At 42.9% G+C, this 26,477-nt stretch overlaps 1 protein-coding gene across 1 annotated transcript in view; it reads right to left on the reverse strand.

The window, feature by feature from the left end:
* Window positions 1-1,355: 1,355 nt before the first annotated feature.
* Window positions 1,356-26,477, reverse strand: part of dync2li1 (dynein, cytoplasmic 2, light intermediate chain 1) — a 54,560-nt gene continuing 29,438 nt past the window's right edge. Inside the window, exons 6-13 of the mRNA XM_072511033.1 lie at window positions 25,152-25,338; window positions 18,578-18,646; window positions 18,390-18,467; window positions 17,159-17,238; window positions 16,474-16,544; window positions 11,971-12,068; window positions 8,219-8,311; window positions 1,356-1,854 (exon numbers count right to left, since the gene is read on the reverse strand). Of these exons, the coding sequence (XP_072367134.1) occupies window positions 1,786-1,854; window positions 8,219-8,311; window positions 11,971-12,068; window positions 16,474-16,544; window positions 17,159-17,238; window positions 18,390-18,467; window positions 18,578-18,646; window positions 25,152-25,338 (745 nt within the window). The 3' untranslated portion in view covers window positions 1,356-1,785. The remainder of the gene's footprint in view (window positions 1,855-8,218; window positions 8,312-11,970; window positions 12,069-16,473; window positions 16,545-17,158; window positions 17,239-18,389; window positions 18,468-18,577; window positions 18,647-25,151; window positions 25,339-26,477) is intronic.

The raw sequence follows: 26,477 nt of genomic DNA on the forward strand, positions 1-26,477 counted from the left end.
CAAGGTAAGAGAATATTGATGTGGACTCCCATTGCCTTTCACAGCTGTGTTTAAGGGAAGCACAAGTCTGTTACTCAAAGGATCCTTCACCTGTGAGCAATCATTGTCACTCGAGGTTCTCGCACTTTCACCATCACCACCATGGTTTGTGAATTCTGAGCATGGAACCCATATCCAAGTTTGGGACAACTCACAAAAGGGTAGCAACAATCATCCAGAGGTCTCGTATCAGCCATGATCGAATGGCAGAACAGCCGCGATGGCCTAATTCTGCTCTTATATCTTATGGACCCCTATTACCCTAATATATGCCATATTGGAGAATATTAAAATACACAGGTGTATCAAAAATCAGCTAATCTCAGCAATGGTGGAAGGAATATGGTAATTGGCTTCAGCATTCAGTACCGACTGCTGGAACTGTTTACATCTGTAATTGTTTTTTTTAAATATTTTTATTCTCCTTTTTCACATTTTCTCCCAAATTTGCACCCACCAACAATAAACAATAAGCAGTAACGAATATCATTTCAATCCCCATATCAACAACAATCCCATCCTCCCACCAACCCCCAAACAACTGCCCGCATGTTAACATAAACAAATAACAAAAAGGAATCAGGAATCCCCCATAGTCACCATTAACACACACAGCCCCCCAACCCTCCCCCCCCCCCCAACTAATGTTTGATGTTTTCCAATTCTTGAAAGTGCAAAATGAATAAAGCCCAGGAATTGTAGAATCCCTCCTTCCTCCCCCTCAGTTCAAACTTAACTTTCGAGTCAAGAATTCCAACAGGTGCCCCCACCATGCCAGGGCACAGGGTGGAGAGGTTGCTCTCCGTCCCAACAGGATCTGCCTTTGGGCGATCAACGAGGCAAAGTCTACAACATCTGCCTCCGCACCCGTTTCCAATGCCGGCTGGTCCGACACCCCGAAAATGGCCTCCTGAGGGCCCGGGTCCTGTACATCTATAGAGAGCATACACTTGCTGCAAGCATTACTTTTCATATACTTTGCCAATTTGACCAAACACAAGTTGGAGCTCCATAAACGGAATTATCCTTCTTGCTCTTCTCCATCCTCCTTCAGTGCATCCGTGTCACTTTGAAGGGTGAATGCAAACAATGAATAGGATATTTCACATGTAGCCTTACCATTCAGCTATACAAGTTTGGATTACCCTTTTTTATTTGTCTCTCGTTCTCTGATCATTTTTTCCTCCACTTCCTTGCATCATAGCAGGAGATCTGTTGTTATGCTTCTGCAGTTCCACAGCTAACATCTCCTTGAAAACTAATACAGTTTGTCATCTCTTTATTATAGCTGATTAATTTGAATCATATACACTTAGTTTAAAAACTTTCCAGGCACCAAGATTTATTACATTTTGAAATAAGCTTACATGAGTGTTTCATGTTGTTCTAATCTTGTGTTTCTGGCTAATGTGTTTATACATGTCTTCTCCTTGCTTAGTGACAATTCTTTGACATTGAATTTCACAAGATGTACAAATCTACTAATGTATTTTTTAAATATACATTAAATAAACAAACCCTTGTCATATTGAATACACAATTACTAAACATAAACTAAGTTCAGAAAAATAATCACTGAAATAACACTAAAATATATAAATATAAAAAGTGATAGGTAAAATGCTTGGAGCACTCGGTCGGTGCCTTTTGGAAATAAATACTCAGTGAAAATATATTTCATTTCAAAATACACAAAATTATGCATTTTCAAAACTAAAATGCTGCATACAAATACTGAAGGTAAGATTATCTCTGTGTGTCAAATTGCATCTCTTTCCATGATTTGGAAACATTTCTTTTGTATTGCTCAAGTTCCTGAAAAGATAAAATTAAGATAAATTAAATTAGAGGATTATCATTTAGTTTAGCAACAATTAGTACTAAAAACAGCTGAATAATTCAGTAATAGTTTTTTAAAAAGACAAATGACAACAACTCACAGGTCAGTATTTCTAAACAGAGTTTAATCAGAGAGGGGCAGATGGTCAAATTACCATGACTCATTCAGGAATTAAAATATTAAGCTTTCAGAAAATACTGGACAATCTCAGCAGGTCTGACAGCATCTGTAGAGAAAAGAGAGCTAACGTTTTGAGTCTGGATGACTCGCGAAACGTTACCTCCATTTTCTCTCCACAGATTCTGTCAGACCTGCTGAGATGGTCCAGTATTTTCTGTTTTTCTTTCAGATTCCAGCATCCGCAGTAATTTGCTTTTATATCATTTAAAAAAAAATTTTGAATACCCAATTCATTTTTTCCCCAGTTAAGTGGCAATTTAGTGTGGCCAATCCACCTATCCTGCACATCTTTGGGTTGTGGGGGCGAAACCCACGCAAACACTGGGAGAATGTGCAAACTCCACACGGACAGTGACCCAGAGCCGGGATCGAACCTGCGACCTCGGCGCCGTGAGGCAGCAGAGCTACCCACTGCACCACCGTGCTGCCCATTGCTTTTATATTATTAAGCTACCAGAACTGGTCAAATTAAATCATCATTAGTTTAATGTGATATTAACTTTACTTCTGGAAACAGCATACATAGGGTTAATTATAGTTTGTGAACATGGCTTTATATCCACAACTGTACTGCAAATGAAGATCAGTTCATTGCATCAGGGTGATGGTCCGGGAACAAGTATGTTCTCACATGTTAATGCAGGCTGATTACAAGACACTCAGTTCCACAGGTAGATCAATATATTAGTTGTGCAGCCATAGTCAGAGTGCTGGGTGTTACTTAAAGCTTTGGGGTTAGGGAAGTTAGGCTGACTGAAGTTATATTTTAGCTATTGAAGAAGGCAAGGAAAGGTACATATTTGAGTATTATAGTCTTTACCTATCATTAATATTAATGCACATTTGAATAAATTTATTTGTAGGTTCAAATGTCCGAGTGTCTGATTTGGTGAGTGAACATTTAGTTCACCCTTTGAAGAGAATATTGTGGCGCACTTGACACATTCAAGTAACTGGTACACAGAGTAAATGTTCTCTGTGGCTCCTCGGGCTCAGTATTGTTTACCTAGATACAGAGCAGAAAAGGGTAACACGGCAGACCACATGGGATATAAGATTTGTCTGATGAAGCTAAATCTGAGAAATTATCTTGTATACTGAACCAGAAATACAAACTATAAACATAACCCTGTTAAATAGATGAAAATCTGGTTCTCATTCTCAACTTTGGAATTTGGCATTTTTAAGGTAATCTGAAAGGCAAACTTAGCATGGTTCCAGCCTGAGATGGCAATTAAAACAGCTGAAGTAGGAAGGGTCAGGGCACAAAATTCTAAAACAAAGGCCATTAGATCTCAAGAGAAGTAGACTGTACCAGTTTAATAGCACTGCAAAAGCAGTAAACGCCAAATGCACTGCTCAAAAATATTGCCCCTGGTTTCTAATCAGAAGAAATAGTGTAGAAGATAGTTTAAAATATTTGTCCAATTAATAAATCAAGACACGTCCCATTTCCATCATAATCAACTTCCTGGTCTGGAAATGGTGAAAGAGTGAGAATGTTTTGTAGTTCTAACATGTATCTGTTGTTTGGAGAGACACCTTTCCTTACTGCAATTTCTGCATCAGAATTGCTACTGAAATCCTCCAATGCTCAATTTCAGAGTGCTACAGAATTTTGAAATAATGTATATATGTGGTGGATGTGCTGGGGCAATGCTCCCCAACCTTAATTCAGCATATATTTCAACACTACAATCAAAGGCAATTTTATTTTCAACAAAATACTGCCCTCCCATTAAGTGGTGTAATCATACTTTTACAAGATGCGATAACTTAGTACAGGAAGACTCCAATGACAACATAGACTCAAGCAAGGCGACAATTGCCGGGAAAAGACAACATACAAACTCAAAAAATGGAAAACTACATTTTCATGTAAGCAATGTATTTGGAGATTTAATTAGGCATAATTGATATAATTGCTGGTCTTCCGTGGTGTGTTGATTTAATGTTTTTCTCTAAAACCCAAAGGAGATAGAACTAACATGTTACCAGTTCTTTATCTGTGTTGCTTTATAACCATGAGAGCAGCATAGGGTGTGTGTCTTCAGGCAATTCTTCTTTCTTTGTTCTTTCACTCACTATGCTCCATTGAATAACTTTGCCAAGATTGGAGACCTAGTGATAAATTTCAATCTTCTGGGTGAAGCAGATCTACCACACATTAGAGAAACTGCCTAATGTTCATTACTTCAAAATCAATGGAATAAAATTGGGTGGATTCTACAATGGACAGGCAAACTACAATTGCTTATAGCTCATTTAGTATGGAATTGTGGGTCGTGGGTCTAAGTCCCATCACATCAGAAAGCTTAGAACGCCGCAAAATACCTGTTAAGTGGTTTTAAAATTGAATAGTTCCAGTTATAAACACTTCTTCAACAGAAGCAGACTTCCATGACATTTTTAAACTATCGTTACACTTATTGCTGAATACAGTCCTTAATGTTAGCTACACTAAGTCACAAAAACACCCTTAAAGATTTGTATGGAACTGAACAAGAAATAAGGAACAATTATATTTCTGGAAAGAGAGGCCTTTCTGTAAGTACCTTTTTCACCAAGTTGGATCCTGGATTAAGGCTGAACCTGTTATTTAGCCAATATTCCTTAAATCTAGTCAAAACTCAAATGCTATGATGTGGAAGGTCCCAAGTTTCATTTGCTTGCTCCTACCTTCCATTAAAACTGATAACTACAAATATATCTCAATATATAGAAATCTTGGATTAAATAGCACTGACTGACATATATCCACATGTGGGCAGCACGGTAGCCAAGTGGATAGCACTGTGGCTTCACAGCGCCAGGGTCCCAGGTTTGATTCCCCGCTGGATCACTGTCTGTGCAGACTCTGCACAGACGGTTTCCTCTGGGTGCTCCGGTTTCCTCCCACAGTCCAAAGATGTGCAGATTTGGTGGATTGGCCATGATAAAATTGCCCTTAGTGACCAAAAAGGTTAGGAGGGGTTATTGGGTTAAGGGGATAAGGTGGAAGTGAGTGCTTATGTGGATCGGGGCAGACTCAATGGGCCGAATGGCCTCCTTCTGCACTGTATGTTCTATATATCCATCCGTCAAAGCTGTGAACCTGGTTTGTACACTGCACTTTTATTGTGTAAATCAATGTACACAAATGTTAAGCATGCAGTTCATACAATGTATCAACAAGAGATAATTCAATAGGTTACTAAAGGTTATGAAGAAGTTCTTTTGCTATCTTGCACAGACTTATTGCCCCTATATCTTAAAGTGAAATTGACACTTCTCCCCACCGTTCTGACAAGTACACCCGAGAGGGTACTAAAGAGTAATAATTGTTGATAACTTTTCTTCTAATGTGTGCAATACAGAATTGTTAACCTGAAAACAGCATCAGATCGCTAACTGCCAAAAGATGGGATAAATCATTCTAATCTGCTGATTTGCCTCCTATGTACAGTTTACAAAATGAAATTAGAAGTCACAGGACATATAGCTAGGAATGTGGTACATCTGTTCTGGGCAAACAGTACCTTAAAAATAGTTAAACACAGGCTGTAACCATACATGAACCATTAATACTTATTTATTTTAAATATGTATGAGGTCCCCACTAAATCCATAAAGAGAAAAGAAAGACAATTCAAATGAACTGAAGTAACCAAGTATAATCACAGACGATAAACTTGTAGGGATCTGAAAACTTTAGTTCAAGGCTACATTTACATGAAATGATTTGTCCATTGTGAGTTCACAGTCCAACTGGGTTAGCTAAACCTCTATCAGCCATGAAAGATTATACAGTTAACCTTTGGATAGAGTATTGATTGACTTTAAGGAAGGTAACTCGGGGACAATGTTATATGTGAACTGCTGCAGAAAAACCTGTAGTAACCTCTTTAATTATCGCACAAGTGATCTAAGAAATGAGTCAAACTCAAGAGTAATTTTGGTCAATTAAAAACAACATGTCCTGAGAAGTAAACTCATGGTACAGTTACTAAGATATGAATCAGAATTACAATTTTCACACAGGTATTTTGTCATAACACATGATAAAGTGCAAAACTTTGGCTAACATAATTGAAATTTAAGTAAGGCAAACTTTGAAAGGATAAGAAATAAACTGACCTCAGTACACTGGGTTGAGCTGTTAGTTAAGCTCACAGACAAACATGAGATTGTAGTCAAAGTAAACAGTATGGTACAAAATCAGAACATATCCCTATAAGGTAAAGTCTCCACTTGTGTTATTAAGCAACTATGGTCCACAAACAAGGTAACAACATCAAACTAACAGGCTTACAAGATGCAAGAGAAAGTGGAGATCGAGCAACTGGGAGAGCTCCAGAAAGAAACAATGGATAGAAGGAAAGTAACAGGAGATGGAAAAAAGGAGTGATGTCAGAACTAGCAGCAAAAGATTTTATAAATATATAATTATGATTAAAAGTGCATGTGGGCGTATTAATACAGATTTGCATAAGACTGGAGGGGGGGATTTTCTGGCTGTTTTCACCAGCGGAATCTTCTGTCCCGCTGACAGCGAACCCCTCCTGCGGGGTTTCCTGGTGGCAGGGGTGGATTCAATGGAAAATCCCATTGACAGTGGCGGGATCAGATGATTCTTTTGCCAGCCAATGGCAGGCTGCCTCCCGCCGCCGAAAATACACCACAAGGGCGCGTGGAAAATCTCTCCCTCTGGCAGAGAGTAAGGAAATGGCAGACTTGCTGAAATAATAGTCTGTTGGCTTAGGAGCATTTTATTTGGATTTCCTCTTTCAACAAAAAAAAATATACTTTCTGCTCTAGTAATGATGAATCAGATGTTCTTTCTAAAAACAAACTGCATTACATAGTGTTGCTCACTTTTGTCTTAGTTTAATTGCTCTGTTTTATCACCTTTGCTCGAGTCGCCAGGTATCTTTCTGATACCGCCACGTGGTTCAAGTCCGAGTAATGATCAATAATCCAATACACCGCTTAGTAAGATTTAAATCAAAGCATATTTATTATACACAGCAATCACTACTCATGTATAAATTCTACGTCTAAGCTACTTCTACGACTAACAGGCCAATACTTAACTTGGAACTGGCCCACCAGGTCAGGAAAACGAATGGCCTTTTGTTCGGGTTCTGAGCCTGCGGGATTCGAAGTTGGTACAGATTGGTAGCTAGGAGCGCCTATCTCGTAGCGAGAGTTGAAGTAAGACTTACTGGATATCAGCGGTGGCTGGACCGGTCACTGTCAAGGGTTGGTTCGCGTTGCTGAGTGATCCGGTCAAGAAGAGCAGAAGGACGGTTTGAACTTGGGCTTGATTCTTATAGTCCCCATGGGGTTCCCGCCTTTCGGGGCGGACCCTGTACCTGGTTCCAAGTGATTGGACTTTGTCCCAATCACTTGGTTCGATTTTCTCCAATGCTGGAGCGGTTCCCTGATCGATGGGCGGTCCTGAGGTGGTCGTTCACCTCCCATTGTGTAGGCTTCTGATGGCGCCAAAGAGTCTGGTTTGGCTTTATGTGTCTAAATGTTGCTCATTGTTCCCGGGGATGGCTCATTAATATGCCGATAGCTGGTGTTTTGTTATGCTGATGGTTGCTGGTATCGATCTTGTCTGGCCTTTCCAGAGGTAAATACATACTCAACCTGCAGCTGCTCGTTTGTGTCCTGTTGGCTGACTTTCCCATCAGCCATTGCCGTTCGCCATTTTAAATCGGGAGTTAGCCATTCTAAATCGGGAGTTAGCCATTTTAACTGGCTACAATAGCATCACAATATTATTTCAAAACATCACAACGTCTCATAGCAAGACAAAGTTCTCAGCAGCTTGGTTTGGAGGCTCTTCGTAACTGACCATGTGTAGCTATATTACTCATTGAGAAATCATGTACTCTTAATTTTAATAATTTTATGTAGCATGGACTGGAATGGACAAAATGTCTGCCAGATAAACCAAAATAGTGGGCAATATAGTGGGTAGTATTTTCCTCCCCCTCCGCGGCGTGTTCTCCAGTGAACGGCTGCAAACTTTTCTGGTCCTGCCATTACCACGGGGTTTCCCACGGAATTTGCCACCGCGGGTTAATGCGTCGCTGGCCGGACCACAAGATCCCGTCAATGTGAACGGCCAGAAATCCATGCTCAGTGTCTTGCTCCAATTATGTATATTACCTGATCCTTCTGTGTCCTCATTGTATCCACTTCAGGTTCAGCATACTGTGGGTCTTTAGCTGGGTCCCTAATATCTTTCAATTCGCCGGTTTTCTATAAATACAGAACAATTTATTAAGGAAAAAATTAAATAGCTCTAACAGTAATACAAAAGTTAGTGAAGTTTCAGAAATTCTGTACAATATGTCATTATTCACAAGTGGATTCCATGTGTGGTATTCCCAACAGACTTCGAATCATAGAATAGAATCCCTACAGTGCAGAAGGAGCCATTTGGCACTTCGAGTCTGCACCAACTCATCGAAAGGGCACTTTACCCATGTCCACTTCACCCCATCCCCATAACCTAACCTCCATATCCTTGGACATTAGCATTGGCACTTTAGAACCGGTTGAAGGCAGCTGAGAAGCAGATATTTTATATGCATCTCCTCCTTCAACAACATTATCACTTTCTGTTGTGACACTGAACAGCATGCTCAATATTTCTAAGTAATTATATTGCGCTCATAACATTAAAATGTCTCAAAGCACTTTGTACAATGAGTTACATTTGAATTGCTGTCATGCAGGAAAACACAAGAGCCATGCTTCATCAGCAACAACCCATAAACAGCCATGAGATAAATGACCATTCACGTACCTATTTTAAAATTAGTTAGTTAAATGGGAGATAAGCGGAACACTGGCTGAACTTCTTGCTCTTTTAATGTGACATGGGCATTTGAACATCCACCTGAGTCAATGGAACAAGTAGATAGGATTTTGGTTTAACATCTCATACAAAAGACACTTCAGGCTGTCATTAAGGCACTGTAGGGTCATTTATTAAACTGTCTGCTCTCAGACTCTTTTAGAAACAAAGTAATTTAATGCCAATTGTTACAACATCCTGGACAGAGGCACGATCAATTCCAGACCCACAAGCCTCAGAGTCCCAACATAAGTGAATTAAACAATAATTCAATAATAACCTACGTCATTGGTACACATCAGTACAATAGCACAATCCCATGGCAGCAATATGGTTAGCACTGTTCTTCACAGCGCCAGGGACCTGGGTTCACTTCCCGGCTTGGATCACAGTGCGGAGTTTGCACGTTCTCCCCATGTCTGCGTGGGTTTCCGCCGGATGCTCCGGTTTCCTCCCACAAGTCCGAAAAGACGTGTTTATTAGGTGAATTGGACATTCTAAATTCTCCCTCAGTGTACCTGACCAGGCGCTGGAGTGTGGCGAATAGGGGATTTTCACAGTAACTTCATTGCAATGTAATATAAACATAATTGTGACACTAATAAAGATTATTATTACCATGACATAGGTAAAAAAATGGATGAGGTCCTAAAAGCAGAATATAGGGAGTTAGGAAGAAAGTTGAGAAGTCGGACCTCTAAGGTAGTGATCTCAGGATCACTACCAGTGCCATGTGCTAGTCAGAGTAGAAATAGCAGGATATATTGGATAAATATGTGGCTGAAGAGATGGTGTGAGGGATAGGGTTTCAGATTCCTGAGACATTGGGACCGGTTCTGGGGGAGGTGGGACCAGTACAAACTGGGCGGGGTACACCTGGGCAGGACCGGGACTGATGTCCCAGGGGAGAATTTGCTCGAGTCTTTTGGGAGGGTTTAAACTAATATGGCAGGGGGATGGGAACCTGTGCAAGGAGTTGGAGGAGGAGGAAATAAGGACAAAAACAAAAGACAGAAAGGGGAATAAGAAAAGTGATAGGCAAATAAACCAAGAGCCAGATTCAAACAGGGCCACAGTGAAAAGTATTGGGAGCGGGACTAGTAATGTTAAAAGGACAATTTTCAAGGCTTTGTGCCTTAACTGGCGGAGCATCGCAATAAAGTGGATGAACTAATCACACAAATAGACTTGAATGGATATGATATAGTCAGAATTACGGAGACATGGCTGCAGGGTGACCAGGGATGGGAACGGAATGTCCGGGGTACTCCGTATTTAGGAAAGACAGACAAAAAAGGAAAAGAAGGTAAGGTTGCATTGCTGGTTAAGGAGGAAATTAACACAAAAGTGAGAAAGGATATTAGCTCCGACAATATGGAATCTGTATGGGTAGAGCTGAGAAACAGCAAGTGGGAAAAAACGTTCGACCCTCAAACTGCAGCAATATTATTGGGAATGGCGTCAAACAGGAAATTAGAGACGCAGGTGTTAAAGGAATAACTGTAATTATGGGTGATTTTAATCTGCTTATAGATTGGGAAAATCAAATTAGCCACAATAACATAAAGGAGGAATTCCTAGAATGCATGCGAGATGGTTTTCTGGATCAACATGTTGAGGAACCAACCAGAGAACAAACCATCCTAGATTGGGCACTGTGTAATGAGGACAGAATCATTGGCAATCTCATTGTGCGTGACCCCTTGGGGATGAGGGACCATAATATGATAGAATTTTTCATCAAAATGGAGAGTGAAGTAGTTGATTCTGAGACCAAGGTCCTGAATCTTAACAAAGGAAACTACTATAAAATGAGGCGTGAGTTGGCTATGATCGATTGGGGGCGTTACTTAAAGGGATGACAGTGGATAGGCATTGGCAAACATTCAAAGAGCGCATGGGGGAACTGTAACAATTGTTTACTGCTGTCTGACACAAAAGTAAAATGGGAAAGGTGGTCAATCCATGGCTTACAAGGGAAATTAGGGATAGTATTCCCTCCAAGGAAGAAGCAAATCAATTGGCCAAGAAAAACAACAGGTCTGAGGACTGGGAGCTGTTTAGAATTCAGCAAAAAAGGACCAAGAGATTGATTACTAAGAGGAAAGTAGAGTACGAACATTAGCTTGTAGGGAACATAAAAACATACTGCAAACCCTCCAATCTGTAGGAACTGTTCCAGAATCTATAGAATCCTGGAAGATGACCACCAAAGCATTCACTATTTCTAGAGCCACCTCCTTCAGTACCTTGGGATGTAGATTATCAGGCTCTGAGGATTTATCAGGGAGGAGGATTTGGGGATGGCGCTGGAGAAGGGGCTGCGGTGTGAGGTGTTGAGGAAGGTGAACGCCTCAACTTTGTGCATGAGGCTGGGGTTGATACAGCTAAAGGTAGTGCATAGGGCGCATATGACGAAGACGAGGATGAGCAAGTTGTATGAGGGGGTGGAGGATATTTGTGAGCGGTGTGGGAGGGGCCCAGCTAATCACATACAGATGTTATGGTCCTGCCTGAAGTTGGAAAAATTATGGAGGTTGTTCTTCAGTACCATGCCGGTGATCTTGCGTGTGGATTTAGAGCCTAGTCCCCTGGGGACCATATTCGGAGAAGGGAGTGGGGAGAGATGTTTCAGCCTTCGCCTCATTCATCGCTTGCAGGTGGGTCCTGTTGGGGTGGAGGTCAGTCTCTCCACCCTGTGTCTTGGTGTGGCTGTGGAATTTAATGGAGTTTTGCACTTGGAAAAGGTGAAATTTGCTTTGGCGGGGGGGGGGGGGGGGGGGGTGCGCGCGAGTGAGGGGTTCCATAAGAGATGGTTTGTTCATACTACATTTTAAGGAGTTGGTTACCATCACCTGCTTGGGGGGGGGTTGAGGCAGGTTTGGGTTTTTTAATGTAGTTTTTAATTTGTACAGTTGTGTGCTTTTAAATGTTAATAATTTTGAATAAAGCTACTTTAAAAAAAGAAATAATGTGGTTTACAAGGCAGTTTGCAGAAATCAGCATGGAGCAAATTAATATATTGGACCACTTGTTTACAAATAGATGGCAATGTTACCTCAGTAGGAAATAGCCGCTCATATACTTTCTTCCACAGATCAATTGGATTGCGCGCATTTATCTTTCCCAAGTCAACTTCAGCAGCTGGTGGAGACCCTGTGCATATATGAAATAAAATATGGCACTTGTAGAAATGTTAGGTAATTCCAACGATTCTGCTGTGGTATTTGACTGCAGATTTAATATCTTTAGCTCTTGTTAATCAAATGAATCTATCTCCTATTCCTACTGCATTTTTGGAATTTTAAATCAGTGGAATAATGTTGAATATACAAGTAATAGCAAATAAAAAGCAAAATTCTAAGTACGAAATATCTGGGTATTTGCTCAGTGTTACATGGAGCATTACACAGACCAGGAAGATTCCTCTATTGAACTTTCACTTGATGCTGATTTCAGCTGGAATTTAAGAACTGGCATCAATATTTGCTGGTTTAGAAGGCAGAAAAGATAAAATAAACGGCCCAGATTCTCAATATTGGCAGCTGGAATATATGCTTGTTTATATGTCAGACGAACACTCAATTGGAGTTGAACACTATGTCCTTCATGGAATAGCCTAATGAAACTCGTAGCCAACCTCATATGAAGAGCTGTCATTTGGATTAAGTACTAGTGGGATTCTGACACCCACGAAAGAATAGGGCAAATTTTTGAGCACACTTCCATTGCACAAGCTTGCCCTCGTAATATACCAGCAAGTAGTTAATGTCTTCAGGAGAAGGGTGAAGAAAAACAATATTTAAAATTAAAGCAATCAACAAACGAACAACAGGATTTCTAATCTCCAAATAATCTAACAGGCCTGCACCCATATCTTTTTATAATATAATCTTTATTGTGACAAGTAGACTTACATTAACACTGCAATGAAGTTATTGTGAAAAGCCCCTAGTCGTCACATTTCAGCGCCTGTTCGGGTACACAGAGGGAGAATTCAGAATATCCAATTCACCTAACAACACGCCTTTCAGAACTTGTGGGAGGAAACCGGAGCACCCGAAGGAAACCCACGCAGACACGGGGAGAACGTGTAGACTCCACACAGACAGTGACCCAAGTCGGGAATCGAACCTGGGATCCTGGAGCTGTGAAGCAAAAGCGCTACCGTGCTGCCCCATATAACTATGGTTATAAATGGATTTATTTTGAGTAATTCTTCATTTTGAATCTTCAATTTTAATGTTCCTTGTGCCACAGTTAAAATTTGATAAACTAAAGGTGTTATTGTGTGAAGTTTCACTATTACTGTAGTAACTTCTAGTGAGAGCTAAGGGGATGAAAGCAACATACTGCAGATGCTGGAAACCAGAAATAAAAACAGAAAATGCTGGAAATATTCAGCAGCATCTGTGAAGAAAGAAACAGTTAGGGCGGGATTCTTCCATTCGGCGGCAGAGTGTCCAGGCCGTCACGTTTCACAACGGCGTGAACGGGCCGCTGGGAGTACCGATTCTGGCCCCTACAGGGGGCCAGCACGGCGCTGGAGTGGTCACGCCGCTCCAGCCTCCCATTCCGGCACGAACTGTGCGCCGCGGGATCCGCGCATGTGCAGTGGCGCCAGCGTCAACGAGGACATGTGCAGTGGTGCCGGCGCCAATCCACGCATGCGCGGCGGCCTCCCTCAACCCACCAGTCCCGACGCAACATGGCACGGGAGATCAGGGGCCGGCGCGTAAGTAAATAGGCCCAGGGAGTGAGAGGCCGACCCACCGATCGGCGGGCAACGATCGCAGGCCAGGCCCCATTGGAGGCTCCACCCGGGGTCGGAGCCTCCCCCCCCCCCCCCCACCCCCCTCCCACAGGCCGCCCCCGACCCTGCGCGTCGAGTTCCCACCGGCTGCGACCAGGTGTGGACGGCGCCGGTGGGACTCTGCCTTTTTAGAGCGGCAGCTTGGCCCATTCGGGCTGGAGAATCGGCAGCCCGGCCGCGTAGAGCGACCGGCGCCACGCCAATGGCGCCGGTTCTCCGCTTTGCAGAGAATCTCGTGCCGGCGTCGGGGCGGCGTGGCACGGTTGCGGGGATTCTCCGGCCTGGCCCGGGGCTGGGAGAATCCCACCCTTAATGTTTCAGGTCAAATAACCTTGAATAAGAATGCCTGAAACATTAAATCTTTCTGAACAGATATTGCCAGGCTAGCTGAGTATTTCCAGCATTGTCTGCTTTTATTTGAAAATCACAAGGACTTATTTTTGGTCAGCTGATGCACACACAAAACGCTTCATGTCTCCAAGCCAAGTTACAGAGAAACTTCACCCTTGAACTACCCATTCTGTTCAAATGGGTCCTTAAAGTAGCTACAGCATAAAGAACAAAGAACAATACAGCACAGGGCCAAGCCCTTCAACCCTCCAAGCCTGCACAGACCATGGTACCTGCCTAAACTAAAACCGTCTGCACTTACGGAGTCCGTCTCCTTCCATTCCCACTGTGGTAAACCACTGTGTTACTATATTAAAGGTTGTACGGTAGAACCTGCACTACAGGTTCACCTGGGCCCCTGCATGCTAGCTCCGCCCAGGAGCCGGGTTATAAATATGCGTGACCTTCAGCTCGCAGCCATTTCGTCAGCTGCTGTAGGAGGCCACACTTCAGATACTAATAAAGCCTCAGTTTGAATTCAACTTCGTCTCCAGCCAAATTGATCATGCCTCACCCACCCTATTCATATATTTGTCTAGATGCCCCTTAAATGCCATTATCGTACCTACTCCCACCACCTCCCCAGGCAGCGCGTTCCATATATTTACCACCCTCTGTGTCAAAAACCTTGCCTCACACATCAGTTCTAAACTTTTCCCCACACACTTTAAACCTATGTCTCCTAGTACTTGACTCTCCTATCCTAGGAAAGAGCATCTGACTATCCACTCTGTCCATGCCACTCATAATCTTGTAGACCTCTATCAGGTCACCTCTCAACCTCCATCGCTCCAGTGAGATCAGACTGAGTTTAACTAACCTCTTCTGTACCTCTCCGAAGCATCCACATCCTTGTGGTAGTATGGTGACCAGAATTGTATACAATATTCCAAATGAGGCGTAACTAAGGTCCTGTACAGCTGCAACATGACTTGCCAATTTTTATATTCAATGCTCCGACCGATGAAGGCCAGCATGCCGTATGCCTTCTTGACCACTTTATCCACATGCGTTGCCACTTTTAGTGATCGGTGGACATTCACGACCAGATCTCTCTGCCTGTCAGTACTCGCAAGAGTTCTACCATTTATTGTGTAATTCCTACATGCATTGGACCTTCCAAAGTGCATTACCTCACACTTGTCCGGATTAAACTCCATCTGCCATTTCTCCACCCAAGACTCCAACCAGTTTATATCCTGCTGTATCCTCTGACAATCCTATTCACTATCCGCAACTCCACCAATTTTTGTGTCATCTGTGAACTTACTAATCAGACCAGCTAAATTTTCTTCCAAATCATTTATATACACCACGAACAACAAAGGCCCCAGAACTGATCCCCATGGAACATTGTTAGTCACCGCCTTCCATTCAGAAAAGCACCCTCTACTGCTACCTTCTGTCTTCTGTGCCCAAGCCAGTTCTGTATCCAACTTGCCAGCTCTCCTCTGATCCCATGTGACTTCACCTTTTGTACCAGTCTATCATGAGGTACCTTGTCAAAGGTTTTACTGAAGTCCATCTATACAACATCTACTGCCTTTCCCTCATCTATCATGTTTGTCACTTCCTCGAAAAATTCAATAAAATTAGTGAGACACGACCTCCCCTTCACAAAACCATGCTGTCCATCACTAATAAGTCTATTTGTTTCCAAATGTGAGTAAATCCTATCTCTAAGAATCTTTTCCAATAATTTCCCAACCACTGTCATAAGGCTCACCGGTCTATAATTTCCTGGATTATCTCTGCTGCCCTTTTTTAAAGAAAATAAATTTAGAGTACCCAATTCATTTTTTTTCCCCCATTAAGGGCCAATTTAGCATGGCCAATCCACATCTTTGGATTGTGGGGGTGAAACCCACGCAAACACGGGGAGAATGTGCAAACTCCACACGGACAGTGACCCAGAGCCAGGATCGAACCTGGGGCCTCGGCGCTGTAAGGCAGCAGTGTGCCACCGTGCTGCCCCTGCAATCCATCCTTAAGGGCTCCTTCGTTGAGTTTTCTGTTACTGGTATGCCCTGTAATTTATTTTAATGGTTTTTGGACTTCCAAAAAAGGCCTCAATGACCTCAGCAAATTACAAAAATGCATTTCCTGAGAGGAAACTCTATTTTCTTTCCAGGTCACACATTTGGAGTTAGGCAAGCAAAGACAAAATGTTTCCAGTCAGGAGGTGAATCCAAAGGGACAACTTCCTATTACTAATTCCCTTTCTTGTAGAAAGGGAGACTGTGGGAGATTGAACCTGAATCCCATTCACATTATTATAATAGCTAGCATAGCCTGTTGCATACTGTAGCCCCTCACCCCTAAAATTACTGTGTGGTAAAATAGTTTTCAGTTACTTACCAATCAAACTCAGTGAATCCAGCCCAGCTGGGACAAACAGTGGCTTGTTGTACTCGACAGATACTGTTTTGCTACAAAACACAGAAGAACATTAGAGATTTTGAAGAATGACATGTTTTATAAAAAAGCCTTTCAAAACAGTTTGTGGTATTCCAAGGGACATGAAGATACGGCTAAAAATGGTTTATTTTTAACTCAAAAGATAATACCGTTACTGCGACATACAACACAAATGTCACAGCGACTGTCGGAGCTTCTGGTCCGGGTCTGGAAGCAGCATTTAAAAGAATCACTAGTGAATCCTAGATGGGCGGGCCTCCGCCCGCTATCACGGGAACTCGTTATCTAAGAGCCCCATTGGGAGATTGATTATTGATCTGCCGTGGTCCTTGTGAGAGTTGTCACACCATGGAGAGCCAGCAAAGAAAAATTGTCTGCTGGGAAGTCAGAGGACTCCCTTCCTGTGTCATGCTTTTGGATTGTAAGATTAAGACCAGCAGATAGCAATCCACGAAGGTATGTAGAGGCTGAACTATCAGTGCTGCTTGACAAGAATTAAGAGTCTGCATTTTGTGCCACAAACACATGTTTTAAGAATGGCACTACATCTCGGACCTATTTCCCTTATTAAATAGTCACCACATATAGATGTAGGCACTGGAAGTGTAATATACATGTTGCTCACCTTCTGTCAGTGCCGAATGCCAAATGGTTTAGGATGGTCCGCATCTTAGATATTGTGCTTTCTGCTTTGTTGCTGAAAAACTAAATAGATTATTTTTTTCGAATTTGACATGAATGTTCCTCTTCTAATTTCTTACTCATTCATATATTTGGACATCACAAGGAACACAATAGATATGAGAAAGATTGAAACAAAAAAATTTATAAATATGAAACCATTTTGACAGCATTGAGTATTTTCTTCTGTTTTCCTATACTCCAAAGATCTGATGGGGCATGATGTGCAAGAAGGACTCTAAAACTAGACTCAAATCTAGTCTAAGATGATTAAGTGAAGGTTAAGAGTATTACATTCAATTGGTTTATCTATCTCAAACCAATTCTTACCAATTCTTTAGCCCACAGCACTAAACTACCAAATGTTTTGTGCAACCAGCAATCTTATCAGATGATGATTGTGGAAAATGTAAAGGTAGCTTTCTTCTGAAATCGAGGCTGGGATACATTGTTGGCACAGGGCACAGAGAATTTTGCTTTGCATCTAGCCCATTCTGTAACATTATTTCCAAAAATTAAAACCATCGAAAGTTAAGATTACCAGTAGGGCCGACAATAATCTCTAATTCTAGGAACAACAGGAGCAGATGACTGGTATTGGTCTGGATTAACATTAATTACTCAGTATGCAAATGGGGAGGAGGTGGCAGAGTGGTATTGTCGCTGTTGAAGTAATTCAGAGACCCAAGGTGCTGATCTGGGGACCCGGGTTTGAATCCACTGTGGCAGGTGATGGAATTTAAACTCAATAATATATCTGGAATTAAGTCTAATGATGACCATGAAACTATTGCCGATTGTCATAAAAACCCATCTGGTTCACTAATGTCCGTTAGGGAAGGAATCTGTCCTTACCCGGTCGGGCCTACATGTGACTTCAGACCCACAGCAATGTGGTTTACTCTTAACTGCCCCCTCAAGGGTAATTAGGGATGGGCAATAAATGCTGGCACAGCCTGCGACGCCCACGTCCCATGAACAAATAAATAAATAAAATCAAGAGAGGCACATTGCTTTCATAACTGTAAGCAAAGCTCTTAAATGGCACCCTGTCTCGGTGATCTTTTTGCTCTTTTATGAACTTACCCTAGATATAAATGAATAAGGAACAAATCAGCATTTACCTAAACTAGAGGCTGATTCCAAATACGATCATGTAAATAATCCAAACATACCAGTAATGAAGCTCCACAGTAATGAGCTACAAAGCGCAGTGTCTTGCAGATTACTTTTCTCTTTTCAGACTCAAAATCCTATAGAAATAACCCACTGGTTAGCAAATCAACAGAGCTATCACGTTCACAACAGTAACTAACTAATGAAAATGCAGCAATTAAAATGAATAGTGTAATCTGCACCATACCTGAAAAATATCATACTTGCTCCCAATTATAACAAGAGGAATGGGAAATGGATCAATTAGTTCCCAGTCCTGTTGGAATTTTAAAAGAGAAACAAAATTAAATGTATTTTGATGCTCAAGGAATACATACACGTCAATACATCTGCACAAAATAGCTGGAAAAAACCCTCAAAACTATCTATACCCCACATCCGACTCAAAACACACACAAAGCTGAAGTCAAATGACAGCTTATTGAAATGTTCATAGAATCATAGAATTTACTGTGCAGAAGGAGGCTATTTGGCCCACCGAGTCTGCACCGGCCCTTAAAAGAGCATCCTACTTAGGCCCACGTCTCCACTCTACCCCTGTAACCCCACCCAACCCTTTTGGACACTATGGGCAATTTAGCATGGCCAATCCATCTAACCAGCACATCTTTGGACTGTGGGCGGAAACCGGAGCACCCGGAGAAAATCCACGCAGACATGGGGTGAACATGCAGACTCCGGAAAGACAGTGACCCAAGCAACTGTGCTACCGTGCTGCCCATGCTGTGACCGCTCTAGCTCTAATGTTGTGACAGCTCTAAGAGCTAGACACAAAAGACAGTCAGCGTATAAACCTCTACAGACAAATTCCACTTTATTTTACCCAATTATGATTAAAACAAAAGATTAAAGTTGATGCTATCTTACACCAGGGTATTTCAGATGGAAGGCGTACATCACCAGATGAGGTACTAATTTCAAAGGAAGGTCTTTTGATATTCATATTAATACAGAATATCACCATGAAAGAGAGTATTTTGAAGCCAATAGTAGCCTTGTTAAAATCTTTATCAAAGAATAGCAAGCTGACAAATTAGCAATAATGTGTTTGTGTGCATGTGTGTCTGACAGGGTGTTATCATAACCTGCCATTCACAGGAGAGTTTAATGTCAATTTGATTGTTATCTTTAAGAAATGGACAGAAAACAAAAAAAAACTCCACTCACATTTTAAAAGAAGTACTGGCAGCAAGGTTTGACTGTCACTATATGTAAAAGACTGGCCATAGATTGTGCATGATTTTTAAAAATTCACATTAAAATTGCAGGTAAGTAGCTGTTGGGACAGAAAAGGGAAACACACCTACACCTGTGCCAGATTCATAATCAATTCCAGAGATAGTTGTCATAATGTTGTGGTTTTAATAAAGGCGAGGGGAGTCTGACGAGGGAGCAAAAGAAGACATTTATTTATAAGACCAACTATTTACCCCAAAGTCCGAAGATTCCCAAGGGGAACAATGACGACGAGGAGTAGAAGTCAAAAACACCCACAACGAGGAAGGAACAGAAGAAACCGGTGCAGTCCCGGCAGGCGGCGGATGATGCAGACACTTTGGCACATCGTTGTCAGGCAGTGGGACTGGGTCGGCTGGCGTATACCTAGTTAGAGAACGGAACTTGCAGATGGAATGACAGGGCGGAGAATCATCCAAAGGCGGCTGAACCATGACGTCCGAGTCAGAGACCCCAGAGGTCTGTGCCTCCAAATCGAAATCAGGCAACCAGACATCAGGCATCAAGAGAAAAAGAAGAGGTTGTCGGATGCATAGGTTATGTAACCGGATCAACCGGCGGGACTGAGTGTAGGTCCTCCAGGGGAGCCTCCCAAGCAAACCTCCGGGCGCAGAGGTGATCCAGGTGATGCTTCATTAGCTGACTCCGAACACGGCCCTGCTGCGTTACAGGACCGGACTGACAAGCAACAACCCCCGGGAGCCAGTGAGGACATGTGCCAAAGTTACGGGTGTACACCTCTTCATCAGGTGCGAAACGCCGAAGAAGACAATGCCTAGCCGGTAAACACCCTTGTAAATCTGCGCCAATGTCAGGGAGCAACAAGCCCAAACGAGTCTTGAGTCGGCGACCCATCAACATTTCAACCGGGGCCACCCCAGCCATAGCATGAGGTGTAGTTCTATACAAGAAGATGTGCCAGCTTGGTATCCATCGAACCTGTGGTTTGTTTCTTCAAGCCCGCTTTATTGTCTGTACGGCACGCCCCACCAGTCCATTTGATGAGCGATGCGAACATGGCGATTGCCATTTGCTATTGTGAATGCAGCGAACTCTTCACTAGTAAACGAGACCCCGTTGTCGGTAACGAGTACTTACAGTATGCTGTGGATCGAAAACGAGGTGCAAAACTGTTTGATGTTGTGCGGGAAGTGATGGATGCAATTTTGTGGACCTCCAGCCACTGAGTGCACATCCTCCAAGATGAGAAAATTGGATCCTAAAAATGGGCCAGCAAAATCGGCATCAACGTGAGCCCAGGGACATCCGGCCATTCCTATAGGTTCGGGGGAGCTGCTGCCGGAAGCTTTTGATGTTCTTGACAAACGGGGCAGCGCTGGGCTACCACCTCAAGGTCTACATCGAATCCCAGCCACCAGACATAACTGTTGGCCAGCATTTGCATCTCGGAGATACCCGGATGTGCCGTGTGAAGGTCTTTCAGAATCAAAGCTCAGCCTTTCCAGGGACGATGACTAACGTGCCGCACAGGAGGATACCATCCTCGATGGTCAGCTCTAACATCTTGGTGAAAAAGGCCTTTAACTCCACTGGAAGCTGTCGCCGTGGTCCACCAGTCACCGGATCAGGCTGTGTCTACACGTGGATGCAGGCAGCCGTCATTGGGCAGAGTGTCCATGTAATTTAGGACGGCAACAATTTTGTCAGCCATGGATGGATCCACCAAAATCACCGCTGGGGAAGGCGACTCAACGCGAAGGCATTTTCTGTCACCATTCCCGAGCAGTGTTTGAAGGAATACTGGTAATGTAGCCAAAAGCAGAGCCCATCTCAGGATCCGGGCTGACACAAACTCGGCACTGTCTTATCTTCGCGAAGCAGGCCATACAGTGACTTATGATCACAAATTATAGAATGATGGCGGCCGTAAACGTACTGATGAAAATGTTTGACTCCGAACACGACTGTCAAGACCCTCTTTCTCTATGTGCGCATAGTTACGCTCCACAGCCGTCCATGTCCTGGAGATAAAAGCTATCGGTCATAGTCATCACATATCTGATGGAAGAGGACGGCACCAATGTCGTACAGTGATGTGTTGCACGTCAGATGCAGGTGCATCAAAATGGGTCAGCAACATCTGCTTCACCAACCAGAAAGCCGCCTCCTGTTCATCAACCCAAACCCAAGGCCGGCGTTTCTGTAGAAGAAAGTGAAGGGCAGCCAGGACCGTCTCCAAATTCAGAATAAAACGGCCGCAATAACTGATCAGCCCGAAGAAAGAGCAAAGTTCCGTAGCATCACGTGGCGCGGGGGCCATCTTGATCTGCTGTACTTTACCGGCGGCTGGGTGCATGCATGCCACTCCGGTCGACCCAGTAGTCTAGATACACCACTTCCTTTTCATTGAATACACACTTCGCCGTATGCAGGCAGATGACATATTCCACAATTCTCTGTAGTACTGCCTTAAGGCTTTGCAGGTGCTCACCTTCCGTGGCCACTGTGATCAATACATCATCGAGATAGACAGCAACGTGTGGGAGATCCTATATGTATTGAAACACGGCACAAGCCTGAGATACACCGAATGGAAGCCGGATGTACTTGTACAATCCCTTGAGTATTGATAGTAACATATTTTCTCGAGGCCTTGTCCAATTTAAACTGTAAGTAAGCAATGTTCATGGCTAACTTTGTAAACGTAGAACCACCAGCCAGTGTGGCGTAGCGATCTTCAATTCGAGGTAATGGGTATCGGTCTAAATGGGAAGCCATACTGATGGTTAATTTGTAATCGCCACAAAGCTGGACAGTCCGATCCGGTTTAATCACCGGAACCACTGGTGCCTCCCAGTCGGCAAAATGAACCGGCCGAATTATACCGAGGCTCACCAATCACTGCAGTTCAGCCTTGACTTTATCAACAATGGCATTAGGGACCATTCGTGCACGGAAAAAAAACGGGGCTAGGCCTGCGGATCCACTTGGATTTTCGCCGCAGCTCCCAGCACAGGTGTCGGACTATGGCGACTAGGGGTTTTTCACAGTAACTTCATTGCAGTGTTAATGTAAGCCTACTTGTGACAATAAAGATTATTATTAATTATCCCAAGACGGGCCAGAACACGTCGGGGAACTTTCGCAGTATCATGGATAACCCCCTATCTCCATCTGGAGGACACGTTACCAGTCGATCCGCAATTGCTGCAGCCAATCCCGCCCCATCAGTTTGGGGCCGTTCCCCTGTACCACAATAACGGGAATGCGACAACTGTCACCATAACGGGAAACCTTCACCTAGAAGCTTCTTCTGGATTTTGAGATGTTAATACCGCAAACCAGGTGGTCACGGAGCATATCCACCAACACAGCGCCGTACTTGGACTATACGACGATTTTTTACAAAAGGGAAACGGACTCCTCTTCTGACCTTTCCGCCGTATTGAATCTGTACGTTTATACAATGATGGATGGAGTCGGTATGAAATGGCTCCCCCCCAACATGATAAGCTGGTCAAATGCTATCGTTTCCAGAAAATTAAGACAGAAGCAAAGTCAGTTCAGTCAGCAGTTGCACATCGACAGTTCCAGTTTAATCCAGTTTAATCCTTGGCGCCAGTTTAATAAAGGCCAGGAGTGTCCGACGAGTAAACTCTAGGGTTATACCCCCTAGAGTTCTCTCTCTGCATCGGTCGATTCCTGACTGGCAATCTTTTATACATTATCAACCCCATAGTAAATGGGGGAACTCATACTCCTTAAGCCACATGGGAAAACAATCAACCCCGCCCCTTGTGTCCCATGCAGCTTATTACAATGGTTATCCTTAAAAAGGTTTTCATATTTAGGTTTAAGTTGCACTGTTTTTTAAAATTAAGACTTGAGTGATTGATTGATTGATATTTATTGTCACATGTACCGAAGTACAGTGAAAATATTTTTCTCTGGCCAAGGGAACATACACATAGGACAAAAGAATACTGAACAGAGTACATTGACAATGATACATCAACAAATAGTGATTGGTTACAGTGCGGAACAAGGCCAAACAAGAGCAGCGTAGGGCGTTGTGAATAGTGTTCATCATTCACGCCAGGCTACACAGGGATTGGTAGTAAGTAAGTGGTGCGGGATTCTCTGTTTCCGAGACTAAGTGTTGATGACAGAACAGAATTGGTGGACTTCTACTACAGTAAAATTGGTACCGGTCTCAAACCCGTTAATGGGCACGCACTGGCGCCACATGGAATTCAAGCGATTCCAATGAAAAACTGTGTCCGATTCGCGTGGTCAGGATTGGCACTCAAGAGCCTGACAAGCTGCAGCTGCATATTGGCACTCCATTCCCCCCACACACTCATCCCAGCCAACAAGATGGCACTGGTTGTGCTAGAGTGCACCCATCCGATGATGGGTCGACTGGGACCAGAAGGTACCTGGGGGGGGGTCACCCATACGATCCATGGCACTAAGTTCACAGTCGGCAGTCAGCGGCCTGCGCAGCCGCATGGCTGCATTGTAGGCTTCAACAATGGTGTTCCATGCCCGTCCACCCCAATCCCATGGCCCACGTCCTGACCGTCCCCCACTACTTCCCCCGCCCCCCCCCCCCGGCCAGCGGCACAACTGTCAGCACACTATAGCGACGTTGGACACATTTCATAGGCCCTCTATCTCCTTCAGCAGCCATGGCGCCAATTTCCCGATTCTTGAAAGCACAAGTGAAACTCGCCGTCAGTAATTCCTCCCAACGGAAGCGGAGCATCACGGAGGCACCGGAGAATACCGGGTCAGGCCGCTAATGATATGCGGACGTTTACTGTATGTGTGGAGTAGAATACATTGCCGCTGCTGTCGAGGCACTGGAGCATTCATTCTGGTGGGCGCCCGGCGCTGGCCACGACTTTGGCCTCGCAACTGATTCTCTGCCCAATTGCCTTTCCTGATTTTGGGGTCGGCTGACAAGAGAATCCCGCCCATGGTTTGTTCGAAGGATGAATTGAAGAATAATGACTGATAGACATAAATGTAGACAAATGCAATTTCTGCACAGAGTAGAAGAGTGGTTCAGTTTGACTCATGCTGAACCAAATATATGTTTAAAAAGAAACATGTCTGTCCTCACTTTCTGTTTACATAGGCCTACTTCTATTAACTTTGTTTTTCTGTTATAAATATTTATATCCCTATTAGTAATGGAAAATTCCTCAGTAAACTAAGCACAATGTAATTACACTCCTGCACTTCTCAACTTGCACTAAATTAAAAAAAAACACTTGTTTGCTTAACTAATTTCCATGTTTGCAATTTAAATTAAATAAAAACTAAAGTATTATACAAAAATAACAGATGAATTACTTTAAAGCAAAGACTGACTTACATCTGTGACCTGCTCTAATTATCCTCTACGCTCTAATCCTGCTTAATCTGAAGACTACACCTGGTCATGACTGTTCATGCACAAAACAATATAGACTCAGCAATCAATACAATTCATTTTTAAGTATGTTTTGTATGCTAGATTATGGATGTTAAAGAGAGTTCTCCAAAGCTAGACTCACCGGGTGATTCCTCTGCAAAGTTTTCCAGGTCCTTTGCTTGATGTCATTCACATTTATGGAATCTTTTCTGCCCAGTTCATTTATAGCTGTGTTTATATGGTTCCTTGTTACAATCAGCAGTTTTTCCATACTTGTCCATAGGTCATTAGGTTTGGAAAGATCCAAAACCAAAACAATAGAAAGTGTCCTAATTCAAATGAAGCATCACAAATGCCTTCAATTGCTTTCAATGTCATTTAAAAGTTTATAAACAGTAGAACCTTTCTCTTTAGAGGATGTCACACATATCATCATGCCAAATTACATACATCGGAGCTTACTGCAGAGCATACAAGTGACAAAGATATAAATGATGCTGGATCAGCCAGCAAATTGTATCGATATGATACCTCACTTTTATGTAGCAACGTTTTTCTTTTTCTGTGTTATGATCCCGAGGGAGACCATTAACCTTTAAGAAAAACTGAACTCCCATTTATTGACTGAAATAATTTGTGCCACAAGATTTCATGTTTTGAATAAAAAAAACTTTTACTTAAACTTAACGGGCCACTTTCTGTTCTGCATTCAATTCCAAACAAAAGTTTTCTTGCATTTTCCAGGATCGTGAGGGTTCTTTCATTTCTCCTGGGAGCAAGCAAGGTGTACCACAGCTCATAGAAATTTACTTTAAATCTCCTCAGTTTTCCAGTCTGGCACTTAAGACTTCCAGAGCTCTCTCCCTCTCTCTCTCTGAGCATTCCACTGCCAATCACTTCCATGACTTTACCAGGCAGATCTGACAATTTTAGTTCCTAATGAACTTGGACTTTTCATTCTGAGCACAGGCGGTATGCGCAATTCTTGCTTAGTGACGCTACATTAGGAACGCCCGATTCCAAATGGTCTTTGTACTCCTTGTCCTGGTCACTGCCAGATACACAATTTCTATCTCATAGCCTTTTAAGCTGACTCTGCTTGTTTCTCTGAGAAAACACACAGATAAACCCCACAAAAAGGGGTAGTTCACTGCAACCTATCACCAAGGCAAAGTCATATCTGGGATGTCGCAGATAGATTTAAATGAATTATTTTGGCTTCAAAACAACCCCTTGATTCTAGGACGCACAGGAATAATGTTACATCTCCAATATGAACAACGGCCCTCATTCTAAAATTACTTGTTCCATCAAGAATCCTCCTGTTTATAAGTTGATTTAGAATTGTTGAAATTTGCCTGCTTACACTCCAACTTTAAAGCATTTCCCAAGATAATTTGAGACAAACTAGCTCCTCGAGATAGATCCAAAGGAGCCATTATAATCCTAGATTCGAAAACCTCCTGCA

Source organism: Scyliorhinus torazame, chromosome 1 (genome assembly GCF_047496885.1).
Source record: "Scyliorhinus torazame isolate Kashiwa2021f chromosome 1, sScyTor2.1, whole genome shotgun sequence".
Lineage (NCBI taxonomy): Eukaryota > Metazoa > Chordata > Chondrichthyes > Carcharhiniformes > Scyliorhinidae > Scyliorhinus > Scyliorhinus torazame.